The 26,793-nt window shown below is 45.4% G+C and overlaps 1 protein-coding gene across 3 annotated transcripts in view; it reads right to left on the reverse strand.

The window, feature by feature from the left end:
- LOC112233051 (paired box protein Pax-7) overlaps positions 1 to 26,793 on the reverse strand; it is a 63,357-nt gene that overhangs the window by 1,995 nt on the left and 34,569 nt on the right. For all 3 annotated transcript variants that reach the window (XM_024400429.2, XM_024400428.2, XM_024400430.2), the window contains 3 exons: positions 21,887 to 22,052; positions 21,319 to 21,518; positions 1,700 to 1,955 (listed from right to left, as the gene is read on the reverse strand). In XM_024400429.2, coding sequence (XP_024256197.1) covers positions 1,700 to 1,955; positions 21,319 to 21,518; positions 21,887 to 22,052 — 622 coding nt within the window. The remainder of the gene's footprint in view (positions 1 to 1,699; positions 1,956 to 21,318; positions 21,519 to 21,886; positions 22,053 to 26,793) is intronic.

Raw genomic sequence — 26,793 nt, forward strand, 5'->3', positions numbered from 1 at the left:
CAGTATGTGTGTGTGTCTGTGTGCGCTTGTGTGCGTCTTACTCTAGACCGTGCCAGACTGCTGTCGGGGGTGTTGACGGGGCTGACGGTAAGTAGAGAAAGGAAGCTGTCAGGAGTAGAGGTGTAACGGTAGGAGAGGCACACCTGTGGGCGGGGAGGACGTCTGCCAACCTGTCCGTCACCCTGACAGCTGGGGAGGGAATGTGTGTGCGTGTGTGTGTGTGTCGTGTGTGCGTACGTGTGTTTGTGTATCTGTATGTGTATGTGTGTGGGGCGGGGGGGAGACCTACAGTGCTGTGAACAAGTATTTGCACCCTTCCTGATTTTCTCTATTTTTGTTAGTTTACAAACAACACTAAAATGGTATACGTATTTTATTTAATTAACAAAGTTATGCAATTCCCCTGTGTGAAAAAGTAATTATGCCTGGCAAAAACCAAGCACCGCATTCCACAGTAAGAACCTCATACCAACAGTCAAGCATAGTGGTGGTAGTGTGATGGTTTGGGGATGCTTTGCTGCCTCAGGACCTGGACGACGTGCCTTAATAGAAGGAACCATGAATTTTGCTCTGTATCAGAGAATTCTACAGGAGAATGTCAGGCCATCCGTCTGTGAGCTGAAGCTGAAGCTGGGTCATGCAGCAAGACAATGATCCAAAACACACAATCAAGTCTACAGCGTTCATGAGAGACTGATCAACAACTACAGGAAGCGTTTGGTTGGAGTCATTGCAGCTAAAGGTGGCACAACCAGTTATTGAGTGTAAGGGGGCAATTACTTTTTCACATAAGGAAAATGGATGTTGCATAACTTTGAGGACTGGCCACCCCTCATAGCCTGGTTCCTCTCTAGGTTTCTTCCTAGGTTTTGGCCTTTCTAGGGAGTTTTTCCTAGCCACCGTGCTTCTACACCTGCATTGCTTGCTGTTTGGGGTTTTAGGCTGGGTTTCTGTACAGCACTTTGATATATCAGCTGATGTAAGAAGGGCTATATAAATACATTTGATTTGATTTGTTAATTAAATAAATAAAATAAGTATACCATGTTTGTGTTATTTGTAAGCTCTGGTTCCCTTTATCTGATAACAAAAATAGAGAATATCAGAAAGGGGGTAAATACTTGTTCACCCTCGAAGGGAAGCTCTTTTCTCCTGTCACCCAGGCTACACATCTTAAATAAAAGCTCATCAAACACACACACGCTCCAAACCTCTTCCATTAGATGGATGTGTACCCACGGAGGCGTACACAAACACACACACACACATGTATTGCATTACTCATCTCATATGTATATACTGTATTTTATACCATCTATTGCATCTTTCCTATGCCGCTCGGTCATCGCTCAACCATATATTTATATGTATATATTCTTATTCCATCCCTTTACTTAGATTTGTGTGTATTGGGTAGTTGTTGTGGAATTTTTTTGATTACTTGTTAGATATTACTGCACTGTCAGAACTAGAAGCACAAGCATTTCACCACACTCGCAATAACATCTGCTAGCCATGTGCATGTGACCAATACAATTTGATTTGATTTGATACACACCTAGCCATTTTAATGGCACAAAGACTATAGCTGTCAGGCACGTCATGTCTTGCGTTACAACAGAAGAGGTGACGGTGTCTCTCAAACGACACGTATCCTAAAGCCCCTGCATGTCGTTACCCCTAGTAACCCACGACTCACTCTGTCCATATTGGCTGTACTGGTAGCCGGCCGTAACAGGGTCCACACTGTAGCTGGTGGTGCTGTAGGTGGGAGGGCAGTAGGACTGGGAGGAGGCCATGCTGTCCACCGTCTTGATGGACTGGTCTGAGGAGCGCTGGCTGCAGCTGGCCGAGATGGAGTTGGACGACTCCAGGCTGCCGTGGAGGGGCGAGATGGAGAAGTCATGCTGGGACTGTGAGGGCACGCCGCTGGGGTTACTCAGGATGCTCATCACCTGGGGGGATGGAGGGAAGGGGGGAGGGGGGAGAGGAGAAGCTCAGTCAGTGTGCTGTGGATCAATGGTACAGTATATATAGGCAAAGGGTTCAACTAATGCATAACAAACTTGACAAAATATAGAGAGTTGCTCAGTCTATAATATTGGGAGTTATTAAGTGGATGACTGAACTAATGTTGAGGCAAGCAGTGTTACTTTTGACACTAGCAAGAGGAGGGTGGGCAGAGAAAGAGATGTAGAGATGAAGATAAAGATGGGGGGGGTTCTCTTGGCAGAGGCAGACACCTCTCGTCCCGGGGCCTGCTCCACAACAAGCACTTGGGGAGCCCTCCTAATCTGTAGTAGCCCCTGCAGCTCTCCCAGAGCAGCTCTGTCTCCCAGAGCTCATGAATGATTCACACTGTTTAAATAAGATCCTAAGGAGTCTCCATTAGATGCCTCTGGAGACTTCAGCAGACAGACACAGTAGCTATGTCTTCCTTCAGCTTTGATCGGCACAGATAACACACTGTAGGTGATGACATGCCAAACTTCCAGTGCTGCCTGGTTTGGTGTCATGAAAAGACATAATGAAATGGCACCCTATAAAAGTAGTATAGTATATAAGGAACATGGTGATCATCACAGTGGAAGTAAGAATGCAAGGGTCAGCGGGCTGAGAGAAACGACCTGTTTATTGGGGATCGGGATTATGAAACACTCTGGTGTAATAAGAATGTACAGTTCAGTAGAACCAAACAAGTGTACTGGAGATCAGAATATTTGTTTTCAATGTGCAAAACATGATGAGGGGTAGAACACACACACACACACACACAACAACCCAGCTGTTTGAACTAAACTTGACATTAGAGTATGTCGACAAGCTAAGATGGGAATGGGGAGAAGTGCATGGATAAATGGAGGGAAAGGCACACAATACAAAATAAACACACACACACTCTGAGCCTCCTCTAGCTACAACATCAGGTTCCTGTTGAGTCTCTGCTACGCTCTAGTGCCCTTTGGCTCCTTTACACTCCTGCTGCTAAACCAATTAGCCAGTAATAGAGCGGGCCACACAATCAAGCCCACATGTAGCCTCAGCCCAACCCAGAACCTGTCTGTTTTAAATAAGGGCCACAGGAGGTCCCTGAAGGAGGGCGAGGTCACCAGCTACTGTACCAAGACCAGGACAGATATATCAGCCCTTCAAAGTGCACACCCAGACACTCACACTTTCATGCATTTACGTGTGCACAAACAAGTGCATATGGTGTAGGGGAGAGGGGTACATAAGAGACATAAGAGACAATAGTACACACCGTAGGTGTAGGGAACAAGGTTGCACTACATGTAGGGTGTAAGGGGACAAGGGTACACTACATACCCAGCTAGCACATTTGATTCATTGGATGTTGTGGGAACGTATGTTTTTGGTTTTCCATTGGAAAGGGAAATGGAAAGAAATGTGTCTCCCGCATTTAACCCAACCCCTCTGAATCAGAGAGGTGCGGGGGGCTGCCATAATCGACTTCCACGTCTTCGATGCCCGGGGAACAGTGGGTTAACTGCCTTGCTCAGGTGCAGAACGACAGATTTTTACCTTGTCATTGGTTCTGGGAACGAAGCCATATGTTTCCTGACCGGTAAAACAGAACGTTTTCTAGAACGTTCTGAGAAAAAGAAGTGAACATTTCACCTATTCTGGGAACATACATTTTTAGATTCCAGGGAGGTTCTGAGAATGTTTTACTATGGTTCCCTGAAAGTTTTCCTGGGAGGCTTTATTAACGTTCTGAGAAGGGAAATTCTAGGTTATTTGAAGGTAATTAAATATCGTTCTGAAAACAATAAGACTTTTAATAACACTGCTAGCTTAGTTTGGGTTAACTTTTTTGAACTCCAAGCACAGATAGGACAAGGAAATGTATTTGCTTAGGCATTAATCATGCAAGATAGAGGACAGAGATAGTTTTGACGATGCTGAGAACGGAATGCATGTTTTTAAATTACATTCTTAGAACGTTCTTTGAACGTTACTAATGTGTTCTTGTAGTTTTTATGGAACGTTTTCTTAATGTTCTGAGAACATGACTTCAAAGAGAACCATGAGGAAACCTGTAAACAAATGTTATGCTGAAGTACTAAAATTCCAATAGAAGCGCTCTCCCAAGCTCTAAGAAGCATATGGTTCTCAATACATTATGTGCTAGCGGAGTAGGGTGTAGGGAACATGAGTGTATGGGGACAGGGGACTCTGCGAGGGGGTCTAGGATAGGCAAGCGGCTGGAGGGCAGAGAGAGGGACTTAACAGGCGCTTCATTGCGGTTCCATTCTCCTCCACTCTTCTCTTATCTGTCCCTTAAATTAAACGCAATGCTATCAGCGCCATGCTAAATCTAGTGGTTCCAATTAGAATTCACGCCACATTCCACGCACACTTCCTCAACAGTCATGTCACCCTCCTTTTAAAAAAGGGGTAATTCTTTTAATGGTGTTATAGTGTATTTATAGGCCGATATACATGTTTTATCTCGTAGTTTTTAGTCTTTCTGGAGAGAGGAAAAAGTCTATTAATGATGGCCAAGTATGAAATTCTCCATTTTACATTATATTCGTTTTCCAAGATGGACACATCGTAACGAAACGTTAAGAACTCTTTTAGTAAAGTACCTGTAATCCTCAATCCTCATTATTCTGCCCGACCCAGGCCGTTATTTTCTCCTTCATTTGACAGAATTTCCCCCAGCGCCCGGTGAGGGCATTAGTGTGTGTCTGAGGAGCGTTTAAGGGGCTTGAGTCTCCCCAGGAAGGCGATTTAGAGCCCTACGTGGGGTAGAGGCGACCCGGGAGGTGTCAAAGCCTCCGTGTGGGGGACGAGGGGGATGAGGTAAGGGGGCCTGACACCTCTATTCAGGGCAGCGGGTAAGCGTTCTGTCACCATGGTGAGCCCATTGTGGCGCTGAAAGACCAAATTATTCAAATCTTCATATTTAGCATAACCTTATTGACGTCAATTAAATCGGCGACTCATAGGGGAATATTTGGAGAGTGCAGCAAGAGCTATAGCCGAAGCCTTTATGTGAGACTCATGGAGAGATGTTGTGAGATATTGTCGGCTCGGTCTCTCCAGTCTCTTCCAGCACTGCAGTCAATGGAAGGCTGTCTCTGGGATGTGAGTGACTGGCTCTCTCTACAGTTGTGGAAGCCACACAGTGTAGCGACACGATCCTAGCCACACTGCCTGTGTTCATTCCATGCGTGTGTGTGTGTGTGTGTGTGTGTGTGTGTGTGTGTGTGTGTGTGTGTGTGTGTGTGTGTGACAGTGTGTGCGTGTGTGTGTGTGTGTGGTGTGTGTGTGTGTGGAGACAGAGATGGTTGGTGGAGGGGAGTGCAGGCACAGTGAGGTCCAGACCTCGGCCATGGGTTGCCGTTGTAATCTATTATTTCCTGCACTTCCACTACCACCGTCACTAAGTAAAAATCTATATTCTTTCCACATGTTTGAGTGTAACCTCTTAGTATCTGATAGGACTGCTGGGAGGAAGCAGGGAACGTTTGCCAATCAACCCAGCTGACAAACAATATCCCCAGGCTCTCTACTCTCCAACTCAAAGACCACGATCAGGCCAGAGAGAGGGAGAAGGGGAGAGAGAGATAGAAGGGGAGAGAGAGAGGAAGGGAGGGGGGAGAGGGGGACAAAGCTTCTCTGAAGTGGTGCAAAAATACCCCCTGGTCGAAAAACACACTTAACTTTCCCTCTTCTCTTAACAATGTGCTCCTCTCCGTGGCTCTCCAACCCTCTCAACCCTCGCCACCCTTCTCACTTCTATTTCCCTCCCCCTTACTTACCCCTTCATCCTCCTCCTCCTCCCCCTCCTCGCTCACCCTCTCTCATTTTGGGAAACATCCCCTTTACTAGCTCAGTTTTCATTTGTCTGCTCTCTGTGCCAGTTCTGGAAGGGGAGATAATGTAAGCCAGGACCTAGTTTAAAGGACACTGCCTCAGGGCATTCCCTGCCTCCCACTCTCTGTCTGTCTGTCTCTCTCACACACACACACACCAGATAGATTACTTTATAAATAATAATAAAACAAGTAATTAATTCTCTCAACTTCTGAGCCCCCTAGCCTCCGGCCGTGTAAACGGAGAAGTGTAAATTGATACAATGTGCATCCTTTCAGATAAATAAATAGCACGTTTGCAACACAAAAAAGCCGCCTTTCATGCAATCCTAATTTCCTGAACTGTTAAATTATATTTTTTGTCTCTGTGTGACTGTTCGACGAGAGCTCGCTGTTTGTTGGGTTTCCAGCACCGAAACAGACAGACCCGGTTGCGGCAGTTTTTTTCTCAGCTGGAGCGAAGTGGAAATGCTACGGAGGCGGAGACAGAACCAATTTAATGGCCTTCTCTTTCTAATAGCCCCCCAAAATAGAGTGGTAGTCTCACACGACTGGAACTGATACATACTATTTGCATTGTAATGAGATGTCCTATTTCATCTGGAATGAACACGATGCTGGTTTCAGTGTGATGCGCTGTCAAGCCGTGCCCTCATAACTTATACGACGGAATGTCTAAATACTGCATGTACACATTTCAAGGTTGATTGATAATAATTCAACAATTAGTATCTCTGTCTACTCTGCCTGCAATCCTCTGGCATTTGAACGTGTTCATTACCTGTACTGCAATATCGTGAATATTTCTCTTTGTCATTGTGAATAAAGTTCCCCTCTTCAAAACAATACGACAAACTACATTACCCAGAGTAAGGCTTCATAGCAGGAGTCCACCTACAGAGAGACACTGTAAACTGTCTTAACGAATATCGTTACGAAACACTGTCTTAATAAACCACACGTGGGAGTATAGATCACACTGTGCACTAAAGACCACGACATCCCCACACAACCAAAAACCACTCCACCTGGCCCATATCTCTTCCTCCCTCTTTCCCTCCCTCTCTTTCCCTCCCTCCTCCCCTCTCCCTCTCGCTCTCACAGCACAGGTCTGATGATGGAAAGGAGTGGTGAGTGGTGTAGGAGGAAAGAGGGGCGAGAAAGAGAGAGAGAGAAAGGGATGGATGGAGGAGGGATGAGTAACAAAGGCCCCTGTAGGACTGCTGTGTAGGCCTGCGGGCCTGCCTGCCTGCCGAGCTGATAGGACCTTCTGTCTGTCTGTAGCCAACCTCAGTGCCATCAGCCCACTCCATGCTCCAAATACACACAAGCATGCACACACACACACACACACACACACACACACACACACACACACACACACACACACACACACACACACACACACACACACACACACACACACACACACACACACACACACACACACACACACATTCTGGAGGAGACTGGATAAGCCTCTCCTCTCACCCTGACTCAAACGCCCCCGAATAGTGCCTTCATGCCCCTCAGTGGTCGGCAGGTAGAGGGGTCGGGCGCAGAGTGGGAAGGATTGAGCCTTCCAAATGTCACCAGGTTATCTGAAAGCCACAGAATGTCTCCCACTCGACATTAGATCTTCAACCCTGATGCCAGCTTATGGGGGTTAGCTAGAGTCTTTTGCCAGGCTTTTCAATGTAGGTTGATATTATGTTAGTTGTAGGTGGAACAAAGAAGGACAACTCCAAATGTCACCAGGTTCAAGTCTACAGAATGACATCTCCCACTCACCACCAGATCTCCAACCGTGATACCAGCTTATGATGGTTTGAGTTCTTTGTCGAAGGCTTCTCAGTGTAGGTTGTAGCCTTTTACTATGTTGGTTGTAGGTTGAACAAAAGTTGAGCCCTCCAAATGTCATCAGGTTATCTGTATGGCCACAGAATGACTCCCATTGCCAACCCTCATACTGAGTTATTTGTTGAAGGCTTTTCAATGTAGGTTGCTATCTCATTAACATAGCATAAATGTAGAGTATGTCGCCTATATGGAAATTAAGTCAGCGACCGGTGCAACTATATGAAGCAGAGATGAAAACAGCTAATTAAGAAGCATGACAGTATTGAATTGTGAATATCTGATGCAATCATCAGTAATTACAAGATCAGCTTATGCCATTCTACGGCAAGCAGATGGGTTCATTGTCAAAGGCAATAATCCTGAAATCCCAACTCCCCCATCATTGAAAAAAATAAGATTTCAATGTCATGAAGCCTGAGTTGTACGCAAACAAATCAACCCCAAATGAAAAACAAATGTATTCGTCGAGCAATGCTGCTTTTGAAAAATAGATCATTTTGGCATATCTGATGTAATCGCATGCCAATTCAAGAGACAGATAATAGTGACCTCAGATTATATTGCTGTATTCAATTGTAATGTAAATGAAGTAGCGACTATTTGCTATTTAGGAGAATCAGCCATGGCCACCAGGTGAAAGTATGTTCGCGCACTGAAAAAATATAACATTTTCAGCACCGTACAGTTGGAAATTCTATTAAAATATTGAAATGTAAAATCTGCAAAGAAGAGGTCCATGGCATGAAAGATAGAAAATAATAAAATGGGTGTCTCCAAAAACTGCACAACTCTAATATATACTGCAACCCAGTTACAAATTAACACCCCTATTCTAATACTGTAGCCCAGTCCCCCATCAAGGTGGGTAGTCTGGGTCTAGTCACTAAGTGTCTATTTCAAAGTAAAAGCCAATGCATAAATACAATTAGCAGGTTTTGTCACCGTGGAGACAGAGCTGGGTAATTAGCATCTCTGAGCAGCCAACAGGACGGGACCTCTCTCCCTCTATCTCTCACTCTTTATCTCCCTCTCTAACTCACTCTCCCTCTCTCTGTCTATCTCTCTCCATTTCTTTATGTCCTCTCTATCCTGCCTCTCTCACAATTTCCCCCTTCTTGTGCTCTCTCTATTTCTTTCTCTCTCCATCCATCTCTCTATCCATCGCTCTGTCAGACCCAAGGGTGGTGGCAGGGTGGCAGGGAGCAGATGACAGTGCTGATTGGGGCACCCGGTCGCATGTCAGTGCCTTAATTGGCCACAGCACATTAATTGAAAGTGAAAAGCACCGTCGGCCAAAAATACAACAAACGATGGGAGGCGTGGGTGAGGAATTTTGAAGGGTAGGAGCTAGAGCTGGAGCTGAGACTGGGGCTGGAGCTGGGGCTGAGGCTGGGGCTGAGGCTGGGGCTGGGGCTGAGGTTGGGGCTGGGGTTGAGGTTGGGGCTGGGATTGGGGCTGGGGCTGGGGGGGCTGAGGCTGGGGCTGAGGCTGAGGCTGGGGCTGGGGCTGAGGCTGGGGCTGGGGCTGAGGCTGAGGATGGGGCTGAGGCTGGGGCTGGGGCTGGGGCTGAGAATGAGGCTGGAGATGAGGCTGTTGCTGGGGCTGAGGATGGGGCTGAGGCTGGGGCTGAGGATGAGGCTGAGGCTGAGGCTGGGCCTGAGGCTGGGGCTGGGGCTGGGGCTGGGCCTGAGGATGAGGCTGAGGCTGGGGCTGGGGCTGGGGATGGGGCTGAGGCTGGATCTGGAACTGGACCTGAGGCTGGGGCTGGGGCTGAAGCTGGGGCTGGGACTGAGGCTGAGGCTGGAGCTGGGGCTGAGGCTGGAGCTGAGGCTGGAGCTGAGGCTGGGGCTAGGGCTGGGGCTGAGGTTGGGGCTGAGATTGGGGCTGAGGCTGGAGCTTAGGCTGGTGCTGAGGCTGGAGCTGAGGCTGGGGCTGAGGCTGGGGCTGGGGCTGAGGCTGGGGCTGAGGTTGGGGCTGAGGCTGGAGCTTAGGCTGGGGCTGAGGCTGGAGCTGAGGCTGGGGCTGAGGTTGGGGCTGAGGCTGGGGCTGGGTCTGAGGGTGGAGCTGAGGCTTGAGCTGAGGCTGAGGCTGGAGCTGAGGCTGGGGCTGAGGTTGGAGCTGAGGCTGGGGCTGAGGCTGGGGCTGAGGCTGGAGCTGAGGCTGGGGCTGAGGTTGGGGCTGGGGCTGAGGCTGGGGCTGGGGCTGAGGGTGGAGCTGAGGCTGGAGCTGAGGCTGAGGCTTGGGCTGAGACTGGGGCTGGGGAAGGGAGGAGGAGATAGCGATAGAGGGAGAAATGGAGGGAGGAAGGGTGCTCCGTTGGAAGTCTTTAATTGATTCAAATTACGCGTTTGATTGACAGTGACAGGAACTGGGCAGGGACAAGCCAGGCGCAGATGACAGCGATTAATGTGTAACCAAACAAGCTGTCATTTTACCACAACACGTTTAGCTATGGGAAACACTGGCCATATGGCTCCTTTAACCCTCAGTGATCTGCAACACACTTCCTACCACACACTGTGACATGGGCCGTGGCCGGAATCTGCCTTGCCTACTACGTACTAAAACTACATACTGTGGACTAATTACTACATACTATTTAGTACGTACTCTTTAGTAAAAATGTATGCAGTAAGCAACAAATATTGACATTCTAGGCTCACTCATACCGAGAATGCCCATATGTTTTTATTATGTAAATGAGCTACCACTAAAACCATATCAGTGTGATACTGTAGCGTCGTCAATATTCATCCTTTGCCATGTTTTTTTATATTTTGAACGTGGACATTTCTCGCCTGCACTGCTAACTGCTCTGTATGTGTGTGTCTTGGCTTAGTAGAGTGAAGCCGTGGCACAGGAGAAACCCGTCAGCGCTTCCTAACCACTCCAAAGTGTTACAAGGCCCCTCACTAACCAAAGGTTAATGCTTTCTATGGGGCTCACATCGCAGAGGAGGCGTAGCAGCAATCCGCTCTCCCTCTCCGGGTAATATGACAGCGATGGAACCGGGATAGATTCAGGAACGCCAGGAACAAGGTAAGCTTTCCTCCATTGCACCCCTCTCCACTTCTCCTTCCCCCTTTTGCTCCCTCCCATGCCTCTCGCCTCTCCACTCCGCCGCCTCCACCAAATTAAACGGCAGCCTTTAATGATTTCGCCAGAGTGTGGTTTTTTTTCTCCGACCAGCCCGCGAGAGCCGGGTGCTGCTACCGGATGGTGGGAAGTGGGAACTCACTGAGGGAGGAAGCGAGAGAGGGGGACGGAGGGGGGAGTTTTGTTTGCTAAAAACAGCGGGGAGTTGGCCCAGTGAAGAATGTCAGGTCAAATTGTTCTTGACAGTGCTAATATTGGAACCTCATAGCCCATAATTACATGCAAATAAATTGTGAAATGGCTCTCAGCTGGAGACCGAGTGAGAGAGGGCTGCTGTTAGCACAAGCCAGCTGGTGACCGCAGTGCAGAGAGAGAGCGAGACAGAGAGAGAATCAATTTCAAATCATTGAAAAAATAGGTTACTTTCCTGTCTGAAGTTTTGTATATGTTTCTTCAAAGAGGAGCAACGGAAAGGCTGTTCATCAATGGTGAAAAGTCAGCCTACGGTACAGTAACATTGGACCAACACCAACATGGTCTGATTGACCGGAGTGACAGTCGCACCTTTTGCTATGCTAAGGTTTATCAATAACTTACTAGCCTGGTTAAACCAGACTAAACCCTACACTCACCATCCAGGCTAATCAATCACGGTTTCCCCACCTGTCAGAGTGGTATCTGTGACCAACAGGAAGCACATGCACCCTGCTGATCTTTCACCTCTGGGTGTCTGGTGCAGGTTCACATCAGTGGCCAGAGCCCCCCTACAGTCCAGACTCAATGACCTTCCAACCTTTTGACCTTTGAACTTTGACCGGATGCTGAACTTTGACCGGACAGTTCCACCTTGTGAAAGGCTGAGGCCCAACGAGTCACAAAAAATAAGAACACCGATCTGTACCCATAGTGAAATTGTTTCTGATTGAAATTGAACCCTGCTACTGGTCAATGGGACAATTGAGGTAGTGTTGTTGTCCTACAGTAGCAGGAAGACTATATGGGGAAAAGGGTGATTTAGATTGAGAAAACCACTCTCCAAGGCTGTTAGTGTATGCTGTAGCCTGCCTGCATCCCTAAGATAGGGTTATGTTTCCATTCATGTATTCCATTCTATTTGATAGCCAATTGTGTACTTACTGTCTGTGGTTTAGATAACAGGCTGTGAAAATAGCTGTTAAAAGGAACTCAGAACCTCTATAATGAAGTCTCTTATGGAAATAATGAAAATGTACAGTATATACAATGAGTATACATTCCTAATATGTCTATGTTGTGGAAAAAGATGGTGTTCTTAAGGTTTTGTATACTCAGTGTATATACTATAAATATGCCTATATGATCAGTATTTAAGATCCTGTTAATGCCAAGCCCATAGAGTGTAATAAAGAAACACAGCTACTGATCTAACAGGCCTTTGCAACTGCGTGGGTCCCAGAGTGTGCTTTTCGGTCTCCACCACTCCACTTAAATCCTCATTTTCTAGGACTTACTGAAATTCATATTGGCTGCCTCTGCAAGATAAATGTAAATCGCATTCCCTTATATTCGCTATTTATCAGGATGCAACAGCATCCTCACTTTCAGCAGGAGAAATATCTCTCACCCGCACACAAACAACCTTGCATTTAAATAGCATTTTTATTGTCCTCCCTAGCCTTTCACCTCTGAGAGGGGGAATAATGTTGCCTCTCTGGGGAGAGTGAGGGCACAGAGACAGAGACAGAGAGAGAGAGAGAGAGAGAGAGAGAGAGAGAGAGAGACAGACAGACAGACAGACAGACAGACAGACAGACAGACAGACAGACAGACAGACAGACAGACAGACAGACAGACAGACAGACAGACAGACAGACAGACAGACAGACAGACAGACAGACAGACAGACAGACAGACAGACAGACAGACAGACAGACAGACAGACAGACAGACAGACAGATAGGGTATAGAGGGAGAGATATGCAAATAGAAAGAAGGAGAGGAAGACGGAGGTGATGTCAGACCTAAAGGGAGAGAGAAAGAGTGAATTGGAGAGAATGTGAAAAGAGTGAGAGAGATGTCCAATGGTCAACAGAGAAATCTAAATAAATAACACAATAGTATCTTGAGGTCAGGAATACAAAGACTAGATTTGACAAGGTCCAATAATACCAAGTACCACTTGACAACAGAAAGGCAATCAAAGTAAATGAACGAGCAACCAAGTTAACCAGTGAGTCCTGAAAATATCAAATTTCACATGATGCATCTCACCATGTTGTAGGCCTGTCTATATTCTCAGTAATCACAAGGACATCCTATCATTTTGATAACCATTCACCTGCCCTAACCCCTATGTCTGGTTTCTCAAATTCCCATTGTTCAGTACAGTACCGTATTATATTCTGAATTATTTTACCTCCAGACGGTTTCGGCTAGCGATAGGCCTACCTAACCACCAGGAGGCACTGCGTGAGATAACTCAAACACCTTTTAAGGGGCTTAAGGGCTATTGAGTCCATTCTTCCAATGGAGCACCACAGAGAAAGAGAAGAGGAGGAAGGAGGAGGGCTTTCCACTCATCCGAACCACTGAAACTCTACTACCTACAATTACCAGACCAGGAAGACTCGTATTTTCTTATTTCCACGCTTCCAGCGCTGGGAGAAGAAGAAGAAGAAGAAGAAGAAGAAGAAGAAGAAGAAGAAGAAGAAAATAGCAAGAAGAAGAAGAAGAAAATAGCAAGAAGAAGAAGAAGAAGAAGAAGAAGAAGAAGAAGAAGAAGAAGAAAATAGCAAGAAGAAGAAGAAGCAAAATGAATAAATAAGTAAATGCTAAAAATGTATGCTAAAAAAAAACATTCCGCCAGTGGATATGATTTAAATTCGCCTGATTTTCTTGGCAGGTCTCATCTTTTTCTCTTCTAAAGCTTCTTACTTTTTTTTTATTCTTGCCAAATTGAAACAGCATCTGTATTTAGGATGAGTTCTAATTAACAAGTATGTACCCTCTTCTCCCCTTCCCCCCGCTTTCCCTCTCTCTAAGTATGGAAGTGATGTAAATATACGCATTCATCCTTTTTGATATGTTGACACCGGAGCTTGCCAGCTGACACGGTGCCCAGTGAAAGAGCTTAATACCCCCAAGTTTTCATAATGTAGGAGACTAAGGAGGCACAAGTCTCTCTCTCTCTCTCTCTCTCTCTCTATATATATATATATATACATATATATATATATGTATGTGTATATATATATATATATATATATATATATATATATTTCTCTCTCATTGACATTCAGGTACACAGTGTCTTGTCAAAAGCAAGAGGGGGCTGGGTGAGGAGAGAGAGAGAGAGAGAGAGAGAGGGAGCCAAAAACATCTCCCCTGGTAAATGTTTTTTTTTTTGGCAACTCCTGTGTAGGCTTCTTAAATATTCATCCCCTTTTTAAAAAGTGGCTGCTGTGCTAATGGAAGTGCTGTGGTGAGGGGAGAGGGAGTGAGAGAGAGAGGGAGAAAGAGAGAGAAAGAGAGAGAGAGAGAGAACAGGAGGGAGGGAAGAGGGAGAGGAGAGGGCCCCCTCCCCTTATCTCGGGCAGACAGTTGTCAGGAATCACTAGTGAGGCCTGAGTTAGCGCGCGCAGCACAGGCAGGCAGGCCTGGGGATATGGATCAAAGGGAGAGCCGGGGAGCGCTACAGTGGCTCTGATCCCCTAGTGCTGAAACCCCAGCCTTATTCGCTCACATACACACACCCAAACACACACACACCCAAACACACACTCCCCGACATCAAATGCTAGCCAGAGCTCTTCCGCCATTCCAAAACACAAATCTTCCTTCACCACCACAGCAATTGAAATTAAGGAGGAAAAACCTTGACTTTTTTTCTCAGTATTTTTGTGTGTGTGCTTTTGTTGACTTTTATGATGAATTTATGGGTTTAGTTGGGGTTTGTTTGTGGGTAATTGTTTGTTTATCTGTGACAGGTCAACAAGTTGTGTGTCCTGACAGCGAGGGATTAGGGGACCAACGTTGTGCCTGTCATCTGACATTTCATATAGAAAACAGTCTGACAATGGGGTGACCGAAAATAGCCAAATAGAGTTTTTTTTAAAACGTGGTTCAATAAGATCAGCTTTATTTCATCAAGAATCCAAGGCTGTAACAGAATGACTGAGAGCCAGGCTGCATACATATCAAATGCACTTTCCCATCACAAGGCTAGCATTTTCATATTGTAATTTTCTCACTCAATAATACTTGGAATTGGCTGCATTCTACTGCTAGTTTCCTACATGAAAGTCAGTAATTCTTTCGCATTCAATTTGAAAGGGGGGAGGCACAAAACGTCTTGTGTGTGCATCAGATGCCAAAAGCAATATGCACTATCCAAATTGAATTATTGAGTGTCAGAGGGCATAGACATTATGCTATTTTCAAGCTCATCATTTGGAAACACACCCAACATTGTTATCTCATGTAAATGAAGGGAAACATGACGGAGGGGTCAAGATGGTTGATCTCGCAATGAAAACGCTAATGCAGTGATATCATAAACTGCATTTTTTAAAAAAGTATTTCTCATTCTATTCATTTCAACCCCCCCCACCCCCCCTTGCTCAGAATGAGGGTGCATGTTGTCAAAAAGTCAAATGATTCAATTTCAAGTAAGTTTTATACAACTATTTTGTTGTTTATGGACTTTCTAGAGGTTAAATCCCAGTGCTCGTACTTGATTAAAAAGAATGCAACAAATTGGGGTGAGAAACATGTCTTATAAGCCTTCCCTTATTACCCTGAGCTCAGACTGGACAGGCTCTTGTATAAGATGATAGGCTGTCAAACACCGACTGAGATATGGAGAGTTATGTTCAAGACATGTTCAAGACTGGGAAATCACTCCCTACCTCTGACTGTTAGGGACAAAAGGGGCTTAATGGAACTAAGTCTTAGCCATGCCAGCCATCCGTTTTACCAGGACAAGGCTAGATATAACTACAATACAGGGTGGGGGGAGAGAGAGGGAAACTACATTTTAAATAAATACCAACAAGGCTAGATATAACAATACAGGCAGCCTCCAGTAACATTCAATGGGGAGAGTTAGAAACTATTTTAAATAAATAACGGTCAAAACAGTAACATTCAATGGATGGCAGCCTCCAGTAACATTTAATGAATGGCAGCCTCCAGTAACATTCAATGGATGGCAGCCTCCTGTAACATTCAATGGCTGGCAGCCTCCAGTAACATTCAATGAATGGCAGCCTCCAGTAACATTCAATGGATGGCAGCCTCCAGTAACATTCAATGAATGGCAGCCTCCAGTAACATTCAATGAATGGCAGCCTCCAGATAACATTCAATGAATGGCAGCCTCCAGTAACATTCAATGAATGGCAGCCTCCAGTAACATTCAATGAATGGCAGCCTCCAGTAACATTCAATGAATGGCAGCCTCCAGTAACATTCAATGAATGGCAGCCTCCAGTAACATTCAATGAATGGCAGCCTCCAGCACCGTTCAATGGATGGCAGCCTCCAGTAACATTCAATGAATGGAAGCCTCCAGTAACATTCAATTGATGGCAGCCTCCAGTAACGTTCAATGGATGGCAGCCTCCAGTAACATTTAATGAATGGAAGCCTCCAGTAACATTCAATTGATGGCAGCCTCCAGGAACATTCAATGGATGGCAGCCACAGTGAACATTCAATGATTGGCAGCCTCCAGTAACATTCAATGGATGGCAGCCTCTAGTAACATTCAATGAATGGCAGCCTCCAGTAACATTCAATGAATGGCAGCCTCCAGCACCGTTCAATGGATGGCAGCCTCCAGTAACATTCAATGTATGGAAGCCTCCAGGAACATTCAATGATTGGCAGCCTCCAGGAACATTCAATGGATGGCAGCCTCCAGTAACATTCAATGAATGGCAGCCTCCAGGAACATTCAATGATTGGCAGCCTCCAGTAACATTCAATGGATGGCAGCCTCCAGTAACATTCAATGGATGGCAGCCTCCAGTAACATTCAATGAATGGAAGCCTCCAGTAACATTCAATTGATGGCAGCCTCCAGTAATGTTCAATGGATGGCAGCCTCCAGTAACATTCAATGAATGGAAGCCTCCAGTAACATTCAATTGATGGCAGCCTCCAGGAACATTCAATGGATGGCAGCCACAAGGAACATTCAATGATTGGCAGCCTCCAGTAACATTCAATGTATGGCAGCCTCCAGGAACATTCAATGATTGGCAGCCTCCAGGAACATTCAATGATTGGCAGCCTCCAGGAACATTCAATGATTGGCAGCCTCCAGTAACATTCAATGATTGGCAGCCTCCAGGAACATTCAATGATTGGCAGCCTCCAGTAACATTCAATGATTGGCAGCCTCCAGTAACATTCAATGATTGGCAGCCTCCAGTAACATTCAATGATTGGCAGCCTCCAGTAACATTCAATGATTGGCAGCCTCCAGTAACATTCAATGATTGGCAGCCTCCAGTAACATTCAATGATTGGCAGGCTCCAGGAACATTCAATGGACACCAAACAAGACAACACCCACAGAGAACAAATGTGTTCAACTCTGGCACAATGCTACTAGAACATATTATCTTCATATCTTCAGTTTGAACTATTTCATCTTGACTAGTAATGACTTGGTCTTGGTCATCTGTCTGAGGTACGCAGTATGCAGATTGCTATTGTCTATAACATGTTATACCGGAATCGGGGAATGAAATAAGCAATAGAATGTGGTTGGAACAGGTTTTTCATGTAGTGCACAAAAGGGAGGGAAAAGAAGGTGCAGCTGGCTTGTGTTTACATCTACAGTACAGTACTTGGCAATTGTAAGTGCTGTTTACTGTTGTTGACAACATAAATGCACTTTATTTAAAGTGCATTTAGAATCGCTACACACTTTACATTAAAACAATAATAAAATAACATAGAAAGCAAAAAAAATTAAACGCCAGCTACAAAGGTGAGATATTAAAAGTTATTTAAAAACCTCAATAGTATGCATTTGTACACTAACACCAACCCACTAAAAGAAAGTGGGACAGTATGGAATATGTGCAAATACCTGTATCGCTTCAAGACACAATGCTTGTCCTGGTACAAAAATTGGGGGAATAAATATTTTGTGGGGATGATGTTAGTTGCATAAACCACAGTTGGATCAAAGTAAAGCTCTTTCCATTGCAAGCTTTGTCAAACCAATTACAACCAACAAGACACAAACTCCCTAAAACACCTTAGTCTTGTAACGAGGAAAGGAAATGAACAAACAACCACTTTGGAACAGAAATGTTCCTTTGGGAAAGAAGAAGTTGTAAAGACTGGATTGGCTGAAGAATGCTCCTCTGCTCACATCCCCAATAACACACAACAACAAACTACAACAAAAGCACGGGGGAATAAAATAATTGTATCTACACACGCACACTTTCACGTGCATTTCCATATATATTCCCGTGCTTTGGCACTGTACGGGCTAATCATACTGGGGAAAGCTGCATCTCCTCCCATATGTTCCTGCCTGCTGTAAAGGAAATATTCTCTCTGCTGTGCGCATATAGAACACTTTATTAAAGGCATACAGAAGGATTGGAGAAATAGTAGCCCACACTGAGGACAGAGAAACATACTCCACAGAGAGAAAGAGAGAAACGGGAAAAGCATGACATTTTAGGGAGAGAGGGGGGGAGATTTAAAAGAAAGAGAAGAAGAGGAGGAATTTCGATTTAGAAAAAAAAAGAGGGGGGGGCAGCTTCTTCAGCATATGCTATGAGCCTTCCCTGCAGAAAAGGGGGGAGACAGGGAAGGAGAGAAGGGGAGGAGAGGATAGTATTTGTGTCTGCAGGGGCACGGCCAGGGGTTGCTTGCGCAGAGCGCAGTGTGGTGGTCTGGAGGGCTGAACTGTGATAGTCCTGCTGTCAGGGACGACATTAATTTCTCCCACAATGAGAGGTTGATGGGATTGCCACATGTCACATGGGGACCTGGGCGAATGGGTAAGAGAGAGAGAAAGACAGCGAGAGAGAGAGAGAGAGAGAGAGAGAGAGAGAAGGGAGTTGAGAAGAGCTAGATAGTGCTGCTAAGACTGGAGAAATGTACAACTTTTTCACACACACACGAACACCTTTACAAAAGCACCCATGTGGAGCAACGTATTAGAATGGATGGGTTGTGATTGTGAATCACTGATCTACCTGCTTTAACAACTCATTTCTCTGTTGCTGACACAACTCGCATTGTTACGGATTTCATGTCTTTTTCTGAGGTGCTGTGAATTAACATCACGTGATTGAAATGTTTCTGTCACTTCAAATGCAAATGAAACACGTCTTAGAGTAATATTATTCGAAATTAAATTGACAAAATACTAGAGTTCAGTTATTTCCTATTAGAATCAAATTGAATTTAAAAAATCACTTTCAAATGCCTATGCCTTTGCTAATACATAAACGCATACGTATGCAAAATCAAAGTAAAGGCCCCTCTTAATAGAAAAATCTCTTCTTGCCCATACAGTAGGCTTGGGAACTATAGCGTCGTAATCCCTAATGTAAAACAGGGAAGTCTTGTTATTTTATCTGTTCTACCGGCGAACAAGCAAGGGAGAGAGGGAGTCACGTTAATAATCATAAGGAAAAGCCAACCCATGTCCCTGATATTTATGCAGGTTTGCAGCGCTAAGCATTAGCCTCCCAAAGCCTCACCACTACGATTAACAATCAGAAAACGCTGAGGAACGTGCCTGTTATCCCCCAACTCTCCAGTACAAGAGAAAATCTCTTTTTTGTCACCCAAATCCTTCATTCTTTCTTCTCTTCTCCGCTGAAAAAAAGAGTGGAAGTATTACCAGTTTTCTCAATCTGCTTTGAGAAATATTTCAGGGGGGGGCGCTCGCAATAAAATATGTGTGAATGCGGGGGTAATTGCGGACAAATGTGGCATTGAATTAAATTTGAGACTCTTTAAACACCATTTCAATCTTATTTTCTGCTTGTTAGTCAGATCTTGTTGCTCAGGGTGGGCTGGACTGCCCAGTTTTGGTGAGTAATTGCATATAATTTCCTCCTCACCAGTGGTTTGCATCAACATCCGTCCTATTCTCTATTCTGTGGCCGTTAAAAATCAAGCACGATCAGAAATTCTCATTTTCAATGGTTATTGTTCAAGATGCCGTGAGAGGATAAAGTGGACAATTCCTATTTGCATGCCACACGGACGCACACACATACACACGAGCACGCACAACAATGGCATTGCGGACGATAGAGGGGAAAGGAAACATTAAAGGCCTCTGACACCAATTGATTACAGCGGTGTAGCATTCCCTTATCGAGTCCACTGTCCTCTAATAAGAGATGGCCAAGAAAAGAAAGACTCTTATGTAAAAACCCGATGGACCTCTCACAGAAGAGGCAGAGCAGGCTAGTTAGCATCAAGTTATCACTTAGAATCTGAGGAAGAAGCTCTATAACATTAAAATGGTATACCTGTCTCATAGAATAATGCCTTTAACGTTCAGTGATGAATTCATCTCTATTTTCTGAGTGAAAAATACTTCATGCCTAGGTCATTCACCATGCAATATTCATCTATGGAAGTTTGTCTTGGGTAGCTAAGCCTTATTTTTTTTAATCAGTTACAATGCATTAGGACAGAGCGCTTTGACGGCGAAGTCTGTTAATTCCGAAAATGATGTCGGTAGACACAGCTCGACAATTGCGTGAAAAGACTCATTAGTTGAATGTGATTACGTCTTTTCTTTTCTAGGATATCTTCGTATTAGTTGTTTCCCTGTAGTGCCTACTGAGTCGAGCGAAGGATTTGTCGAACATGGTTGTGGGTTTCAAGTTCAAACTCTAATTCGTTTAGAATCCACGTGTGTCAAACAAATCGTCCTCATTTGATTTGAGGCTCAGGGATGTGGGATGAAATTAATTGTCAAACATTATCATCCAAAATCCCCCTGTAGCAAGAGGATATTGGTATCTTCTGTACTTGACACGTTTACAGTCAAAGCCACGAGAGACCCTCTTAATCAGAGACAAGCCACTGGGCGTTACTCTATCAAAATAGACACTGGGTTTCCGGGGTATGACAAAAACACAACTCTTCTCCTAAGTGCAAGAATGCATGTTTTGGACTTATGCAACCAACAATCATAGCATTTGTCAGAGATAAACAATAACATATACAATAAACAATAACAATAAACAGTAGGACAAGGGAAAAAAAACTATCAATCGAGATTTGCTTTCTGGCGTTGTAGCAAGAATAGTCCTTTTCTTTACAGCACAATATTTAGATTTGAATCAAATGGGACGTGGAAAAGTATACTCTCTTCGGAGTGTTTTCTTTATGGGTTGCAGGTACATTTCTTAGTGCGGAAGACTTGTCCTCACACACCAGCGTGACTTGGACACACACCCACACACACCCTCAGAGCAGTGGAATAACACTGCCTCACACCCTGACATGCCACCATTTGAACCCCAGCACCTACCTGTGGGGAGAGGCCGTTGCTGACGGGGTTCATGTGGTTACTGGGTGCCGAGGGGCTCATGAAGGAGTCGGAGTAGCTGGAGAAGCCATGTCGGTTGGACGACAGGCCGTAGGCCGAGCCACCATCCCCGCCCGACAGCCCTCCCTGGTGCATGGTGGACGGTGGTAATGGCTGAGGGCGGTGAACCGTGCCACTAACGTCTGGGGTTTATACAGAAGGAGGACCAGGGAGAAATCACATTTAAGGTCATGGGTGATGATCACATACACAGCACCATAGGAATGTAATATCATCATAGCGTTACTTACTGGGTGTTTGTAACAGATCTAATCAAGTACGTGACTCAGATGTCATCTATGCGCCACGAGACTGTGTTAGCCCACTGACCTAAATCCTAGCCATTAGCTCAAGGAGCTACAGTAACATTCGCCTTCAGGTCTCAGACAAGGTTAAAATACATTAGCATTAGATCACACTAGCACTACGTGGCTAACCAACTTTGATAATGGTACCTCAACACTACATGTTAGGACCATGTGTTCGCAGGTGGTGGTAGAGATGTCTATACCTTGTGATAGTGTGGTTGTGGGGTAACCGGAATCTTGGAGCTGGTAGGTGGGTAGCGTGGGCATGCCGCTGCCTGGGAATCCGCCTGGCAACAGGTGATTGAACGCCGCCAGCTGATTGGCTCCCGCTTGCTTACGCCACCTGGCCCGTCGGTTGCTGAACCACACCTAGAGAGAAAGAGGATTTTCATGAATGAATGAGAGACTGCACGGCAGGAAGGAGGAAAATAAGAAGAGAGAAAAATAGAAAACAAAGACTTAAAAGGGAGGGAGGCAGACCAAGGCAAAGAACCTGCAATTAACAGTTTAACTGTTCATTCAAACTGGTTGACCCAGTGTTATTTTGGGGGTGATAATCGCTATCGTGTCAATCAAACACATTTAAATCTTAATTAACACCATCAGTGTGAGGGCCCCACACACCATGGGCAAAATTACTGACAAAAAACCTGCTTCAATTAACAGGGGCTTGCTGATGACTAGTTTCAGATGTGCTGGTGTTGGAATACATCAAATACATACATAATGGGACAGCTGGGTTGAAAGGCTGATTCACACCGTGTGCGTCCCAAATGAAATCCATTTTCCCTATAGGGCACTACCTTTGAACAGAAATCTATGGGCCCTGGTCAAAGTAGTGCACTACCTTTGAACAGAAATCTATGGGCCCTGGTCAAAGTAGTGCGCTACCTTTAAACAGAGATCTATAGGCCCTGGTCAAAGTAGTGCACTACCTTTAAACAGAGATCTATGGGCTCTGGTCAAAGTAGTGCACTACCTTTGAACATAGATCTGTGGACACTAAAGGGTATAGGGTACCATTTGGGACAAGGCAAAAGTAGATGAATTTGATTTGGAAATAGGAAATAGGTTTGGGCTTAAGGTTTTGCCGGCATTATACACTGAGTGTACAAAACATAAAGAACTCTCTTTCCATGACATAGACTGACCAGGTAAATCCAGGTGAAACCTATGATCCCTTATTGATGTCACTTGTTAAATCCACTTCAATCAGTGTAGATGAAAGGGAGGAGACGGGTTAAAGAAGGATTTTTAAGCCTTGAGACAATTAAGACATGGATTGTGTATGTGTGCCATTCAGAGGGTGTATGGGCAAGACAAAAGATTTAAGTGCCTTTGAATGGGGTATGGTAGTAGGGGCCAGGTGCACGGTTTGTGTCAAGAACTGCAACGCTGCTGGGTTTTTCACCCTGCACTGTTTCCCGTGTGTATCAAGAATGAGGACGTCCAGCAAACTTGACGCAACTGTGGGAAGCATTGGAGTCAACATGGGCCAGCATCCCTGTGGAACGCTTTCGAGTCCATGCCTGACGAATTTGAGGCTGTTCTGAGGGCAAAGGGAGAGGTGCAACTCAGTATTAGGAAGGTGTTCCTGATAAACAAACGTTGTATGTGTCTTTGAGCACCTAGTCAATGCTGTCTCAAACTGCGGCCATCAAGACAAAACACAGGTCAGACACTCAAGGCGAACATGAATCTTGTAATGCATCTAAAACGGGCAGTAAGGGATCTTTCCCCTCCCTGACCCACCTGTGTGTGTTTAAATAACCAGTTAAAGGCTCCAGTTTGCTACAGAAGGACAATAATCCTGCACCAACAGGAAATGTGAATTACTATGTGGATTATAATTCATTGACATTTTAATAGGGGTTGATCCATTTTTTTGTAAGGGAAAATCAAGTGGAAATTACAGACTTCAGGAGCCTTTTTAAACCTCAAACACACTACAAGTTTTAAATGTCTTGCATTGCGGGAAAGTTATCCTGCAACAGGGTGATCAAATTAAGATCCTAAATTTGTATGTATGTTTCTACATATGCAGTAGGAGACTGTTGGCCTGTGTCATTGATCTATGGCTCTTGGGGCCGATTCATCAGCACTTAATACACTGTCTGTGCAGTTAATCTCCTGTTGTCTCCCAAATGGGCCCGGCCCATTGAGAGGGCCGCTGAAAGAAGGATACAATGGAGGCTTGGCTTGAATGGGCCACAAAGAGGCCTTTTTAAACAGGCTCTCTCTCAGCCCCAGCAACGCTACCTTTCAGCTGGCTCACATGGATCAACGGAGGGATGGCGTAGGACAGGGATGTACATTTGTGCTCCACTGCTCACACACACACACACACACACACACACACACACACACACACACACACACACACGTCCATATGGCTCGGCCATAACATTACTGTGAGAGAATCTTAACTTCAGAGAAGTGTGTCAAACTCTACACTTACACACTATCCTCCCATAGACATCAATGAATGACTCATTCTCGACAAAAAGTTTCAACTTAATTTAACCCTACAGTATATGCAAAAGTGATAGGCCCAAACTGATATTCCAGGTGCTAACCCCCCCCAGCTTCAGGCTCAGCAGGACTTCAGCCTCACCCACTCCCCCAGCTATAGCTCCCTCAGCCCCCCAGCCCTCCTGTCCCTCATGTATTGTCAGCCTCCCTCTCCACTCCCATAGGCCCAGATTAAGCAGAATGGTAAATGAAAGAGCAGTGCGTGGCTATAGGCACAAATTACCCATCTTTCAACTCCACAGGACACTAATTGCCGGGTCTTAATTAAACGTGGCAAATAAAAGAGAGAAACCGTGTACAAGTACGGGCCTACACGCAGATGGATAGCCTACACACCACACCCGAACACGCACGATTAGGCACAGACACACACACACACACACACGTGCTCGCACTTACACGCTCACACGCACATGCGCACACACACAATATGAGAATAAAAGTGAGTGAAAGTACACACACACACACCACCTATACTTTCCCCCGGGCTACCCACTTTCTTCCTCTCCTCACCGACTACATTTGCAGTTTTACATTTGTGCAAATGAAAAACATGCCTTTCAAGTGTAGAATATCATTTGGAGTTCTATTTTCGAAGGGTAGACTCTAATAATTACACGAGGCAGTGTTTGCCCTAGGTGCTAAGAGTGAGAGGAGTGAGCTAAGACACTCTCAGTTCACAAACTTGGCAGCCTTTTCTCTGCTTCACTTCAGAATCACCACCAACGGTGTACAAACGATGTACCAAAGATTCATGAAAACTGAATCTCATCCATACAACTGCGTAAGATACTCTTGACAGGTTTTTACGTCCACTCCTTATGAATAAAATCATTACTGAAAGCTCATTGCATTTAACATACCAGTCACATTGTAGGTTTTATTTAGATTTTTCACTGTGTGTGTTTACAGTAAGTCTGCTCTGTGTGAGTGCGGCTGCAGGGCTCAGTGGATTTCCTAAGAGGCTTGCTCTGAGCACCACCAAGGACTTGATACTCTGCTCTGGAATCTGACTGCAATGTCACCTTGGAAGGATTCTCTCTCTCTCTCTCTCTCTCTCTCTCATACTCCCCAGCTCCTCCCCTAAATAAAGACTGTAGTAAATTACCTAGTTTAGCTCACAACAGAGCTAAAAACCATTCTGTTCTATTTTTGTGTGTGTGTGTATACCTGCCTGTGTGAGTGCGTGCCTGTGTGTGTGTGCTTTGTGTGCGTGTGTGCGTGCGTATCTTCTCCAGTTGGGGAGATATCGTCTGGGATTACTGTTGGGCTGGCTGGCGGGGGGAATGACTTGGAGACGGGCACGATGACGAGTAAAACCTGGATAACGTGATTGAATTTCACAGCCAAAAAGTCCAACATAACAGCGACTAAGAGGCATGAAAAAGCCCAACATCAATCTTTTCTCTCTCTTTTGCAGTAGCCTCTTCTCTATCTCTCAGTTTCTCTGTCGCACTCTCTCTCTTTAGCTCTCTCTCTCTGTCGCTCTCTCTCTGTCGCTCTCTCTCTCTGTAGCTCTAGGTGGCAGGGTGAGGGCGTCAGAGCGGAGGGGTTTTGGAGAGTAAAGGGCTGAGGTTACATGACATAGGCATCCAGAGGTCAAGCCCTGATAGAGGGCCGCGGGGCCTCTCTCTCTCTCTTTCCACTGGAGATGGAAAGACAGAGATATGCTGTTTTACTGCCCACAGATGGTCCACATGAACCAGGGCACACACATATATCCTCACACACACATGCAGACACATACACATGCAGACGTACACACACATACACAAACTCATACACGCACCCGCGCGCGCACGCACACACACACACACACACACACACGGTCACAAAAATGCTCATGTTCTTCCTATTCATGGAACTCGTCCCATTTGTGTAGGGTATTCCCATTCTAAATGTCTTGTTAGAAAAGTATAGGCCTCGATTGCGTCCACAGTTTGAAGGATTCCATACATGGGTTTAATGAGACACCACTCTACAACAGAAGGAGTGACACCAGTAACCTGGCAACGATGGTCACAGATCAGAACAAAAGACCAAGGGAGAGGATTCTCCCAGTTAGCCCCAGACTGATCAGTCTCTCTCTCTCTCTCGCTCTCTCTCTCTCTCTCTCCCTCTCCCTCTCCCTCCCTGTATCTCTCTCCCCCCTTGTTCGATCTCTCCGTCTGCTAGCCGGGTTGGCGCTATGCAAATTAAAGTAGCTGGGAGTGTGAATCGGGGAGTCGGGGAGTGGAGGGGCGGATTAGGCCGATAAGTATCAGGAGTAAAGAGAGACTGAAAGAAATTCATTTCAACTCTAATAATAAACCCCTCTGTTTGAACACCAGAGCGGGTACACTGCCACTGCTTCCAACTCCACCGTCGACACAAATCCCATTTGTTCTTTTGTGGCGCACAAAACAAATGACTTGGAGGAGCAGCTTTGACTCTGAATGGTAGCAGCAGGGCAAGTCGCACTACAAGGCTACAAGGCTTCAGGCCTACAGCTCCGTTTTCAGCCAGCTCCACTGCCGAGGTGGTCTAAGCGAGTCAAGGTATCGTGGGATCAAGGTATTATGATATACTTTGACACTGT

This window comes from Oncorhynchus tshawytscha, linkage group LG16 (genome assembly GCF_018296145.1).
Source record: "Oncorhynchus tshawytscha isolate Ot180627B linkage group LG16, Otsh_v2.0, whole genome shotgun sequence".
Taxonomy (NCBI): domain Eukaryota; kingdom Metazoa; phylum Chordata; class Actinopteri; order Salmoniformes; family Salmonidae; genus Oncorhynchus; species Oncorhynchus tshawytscha.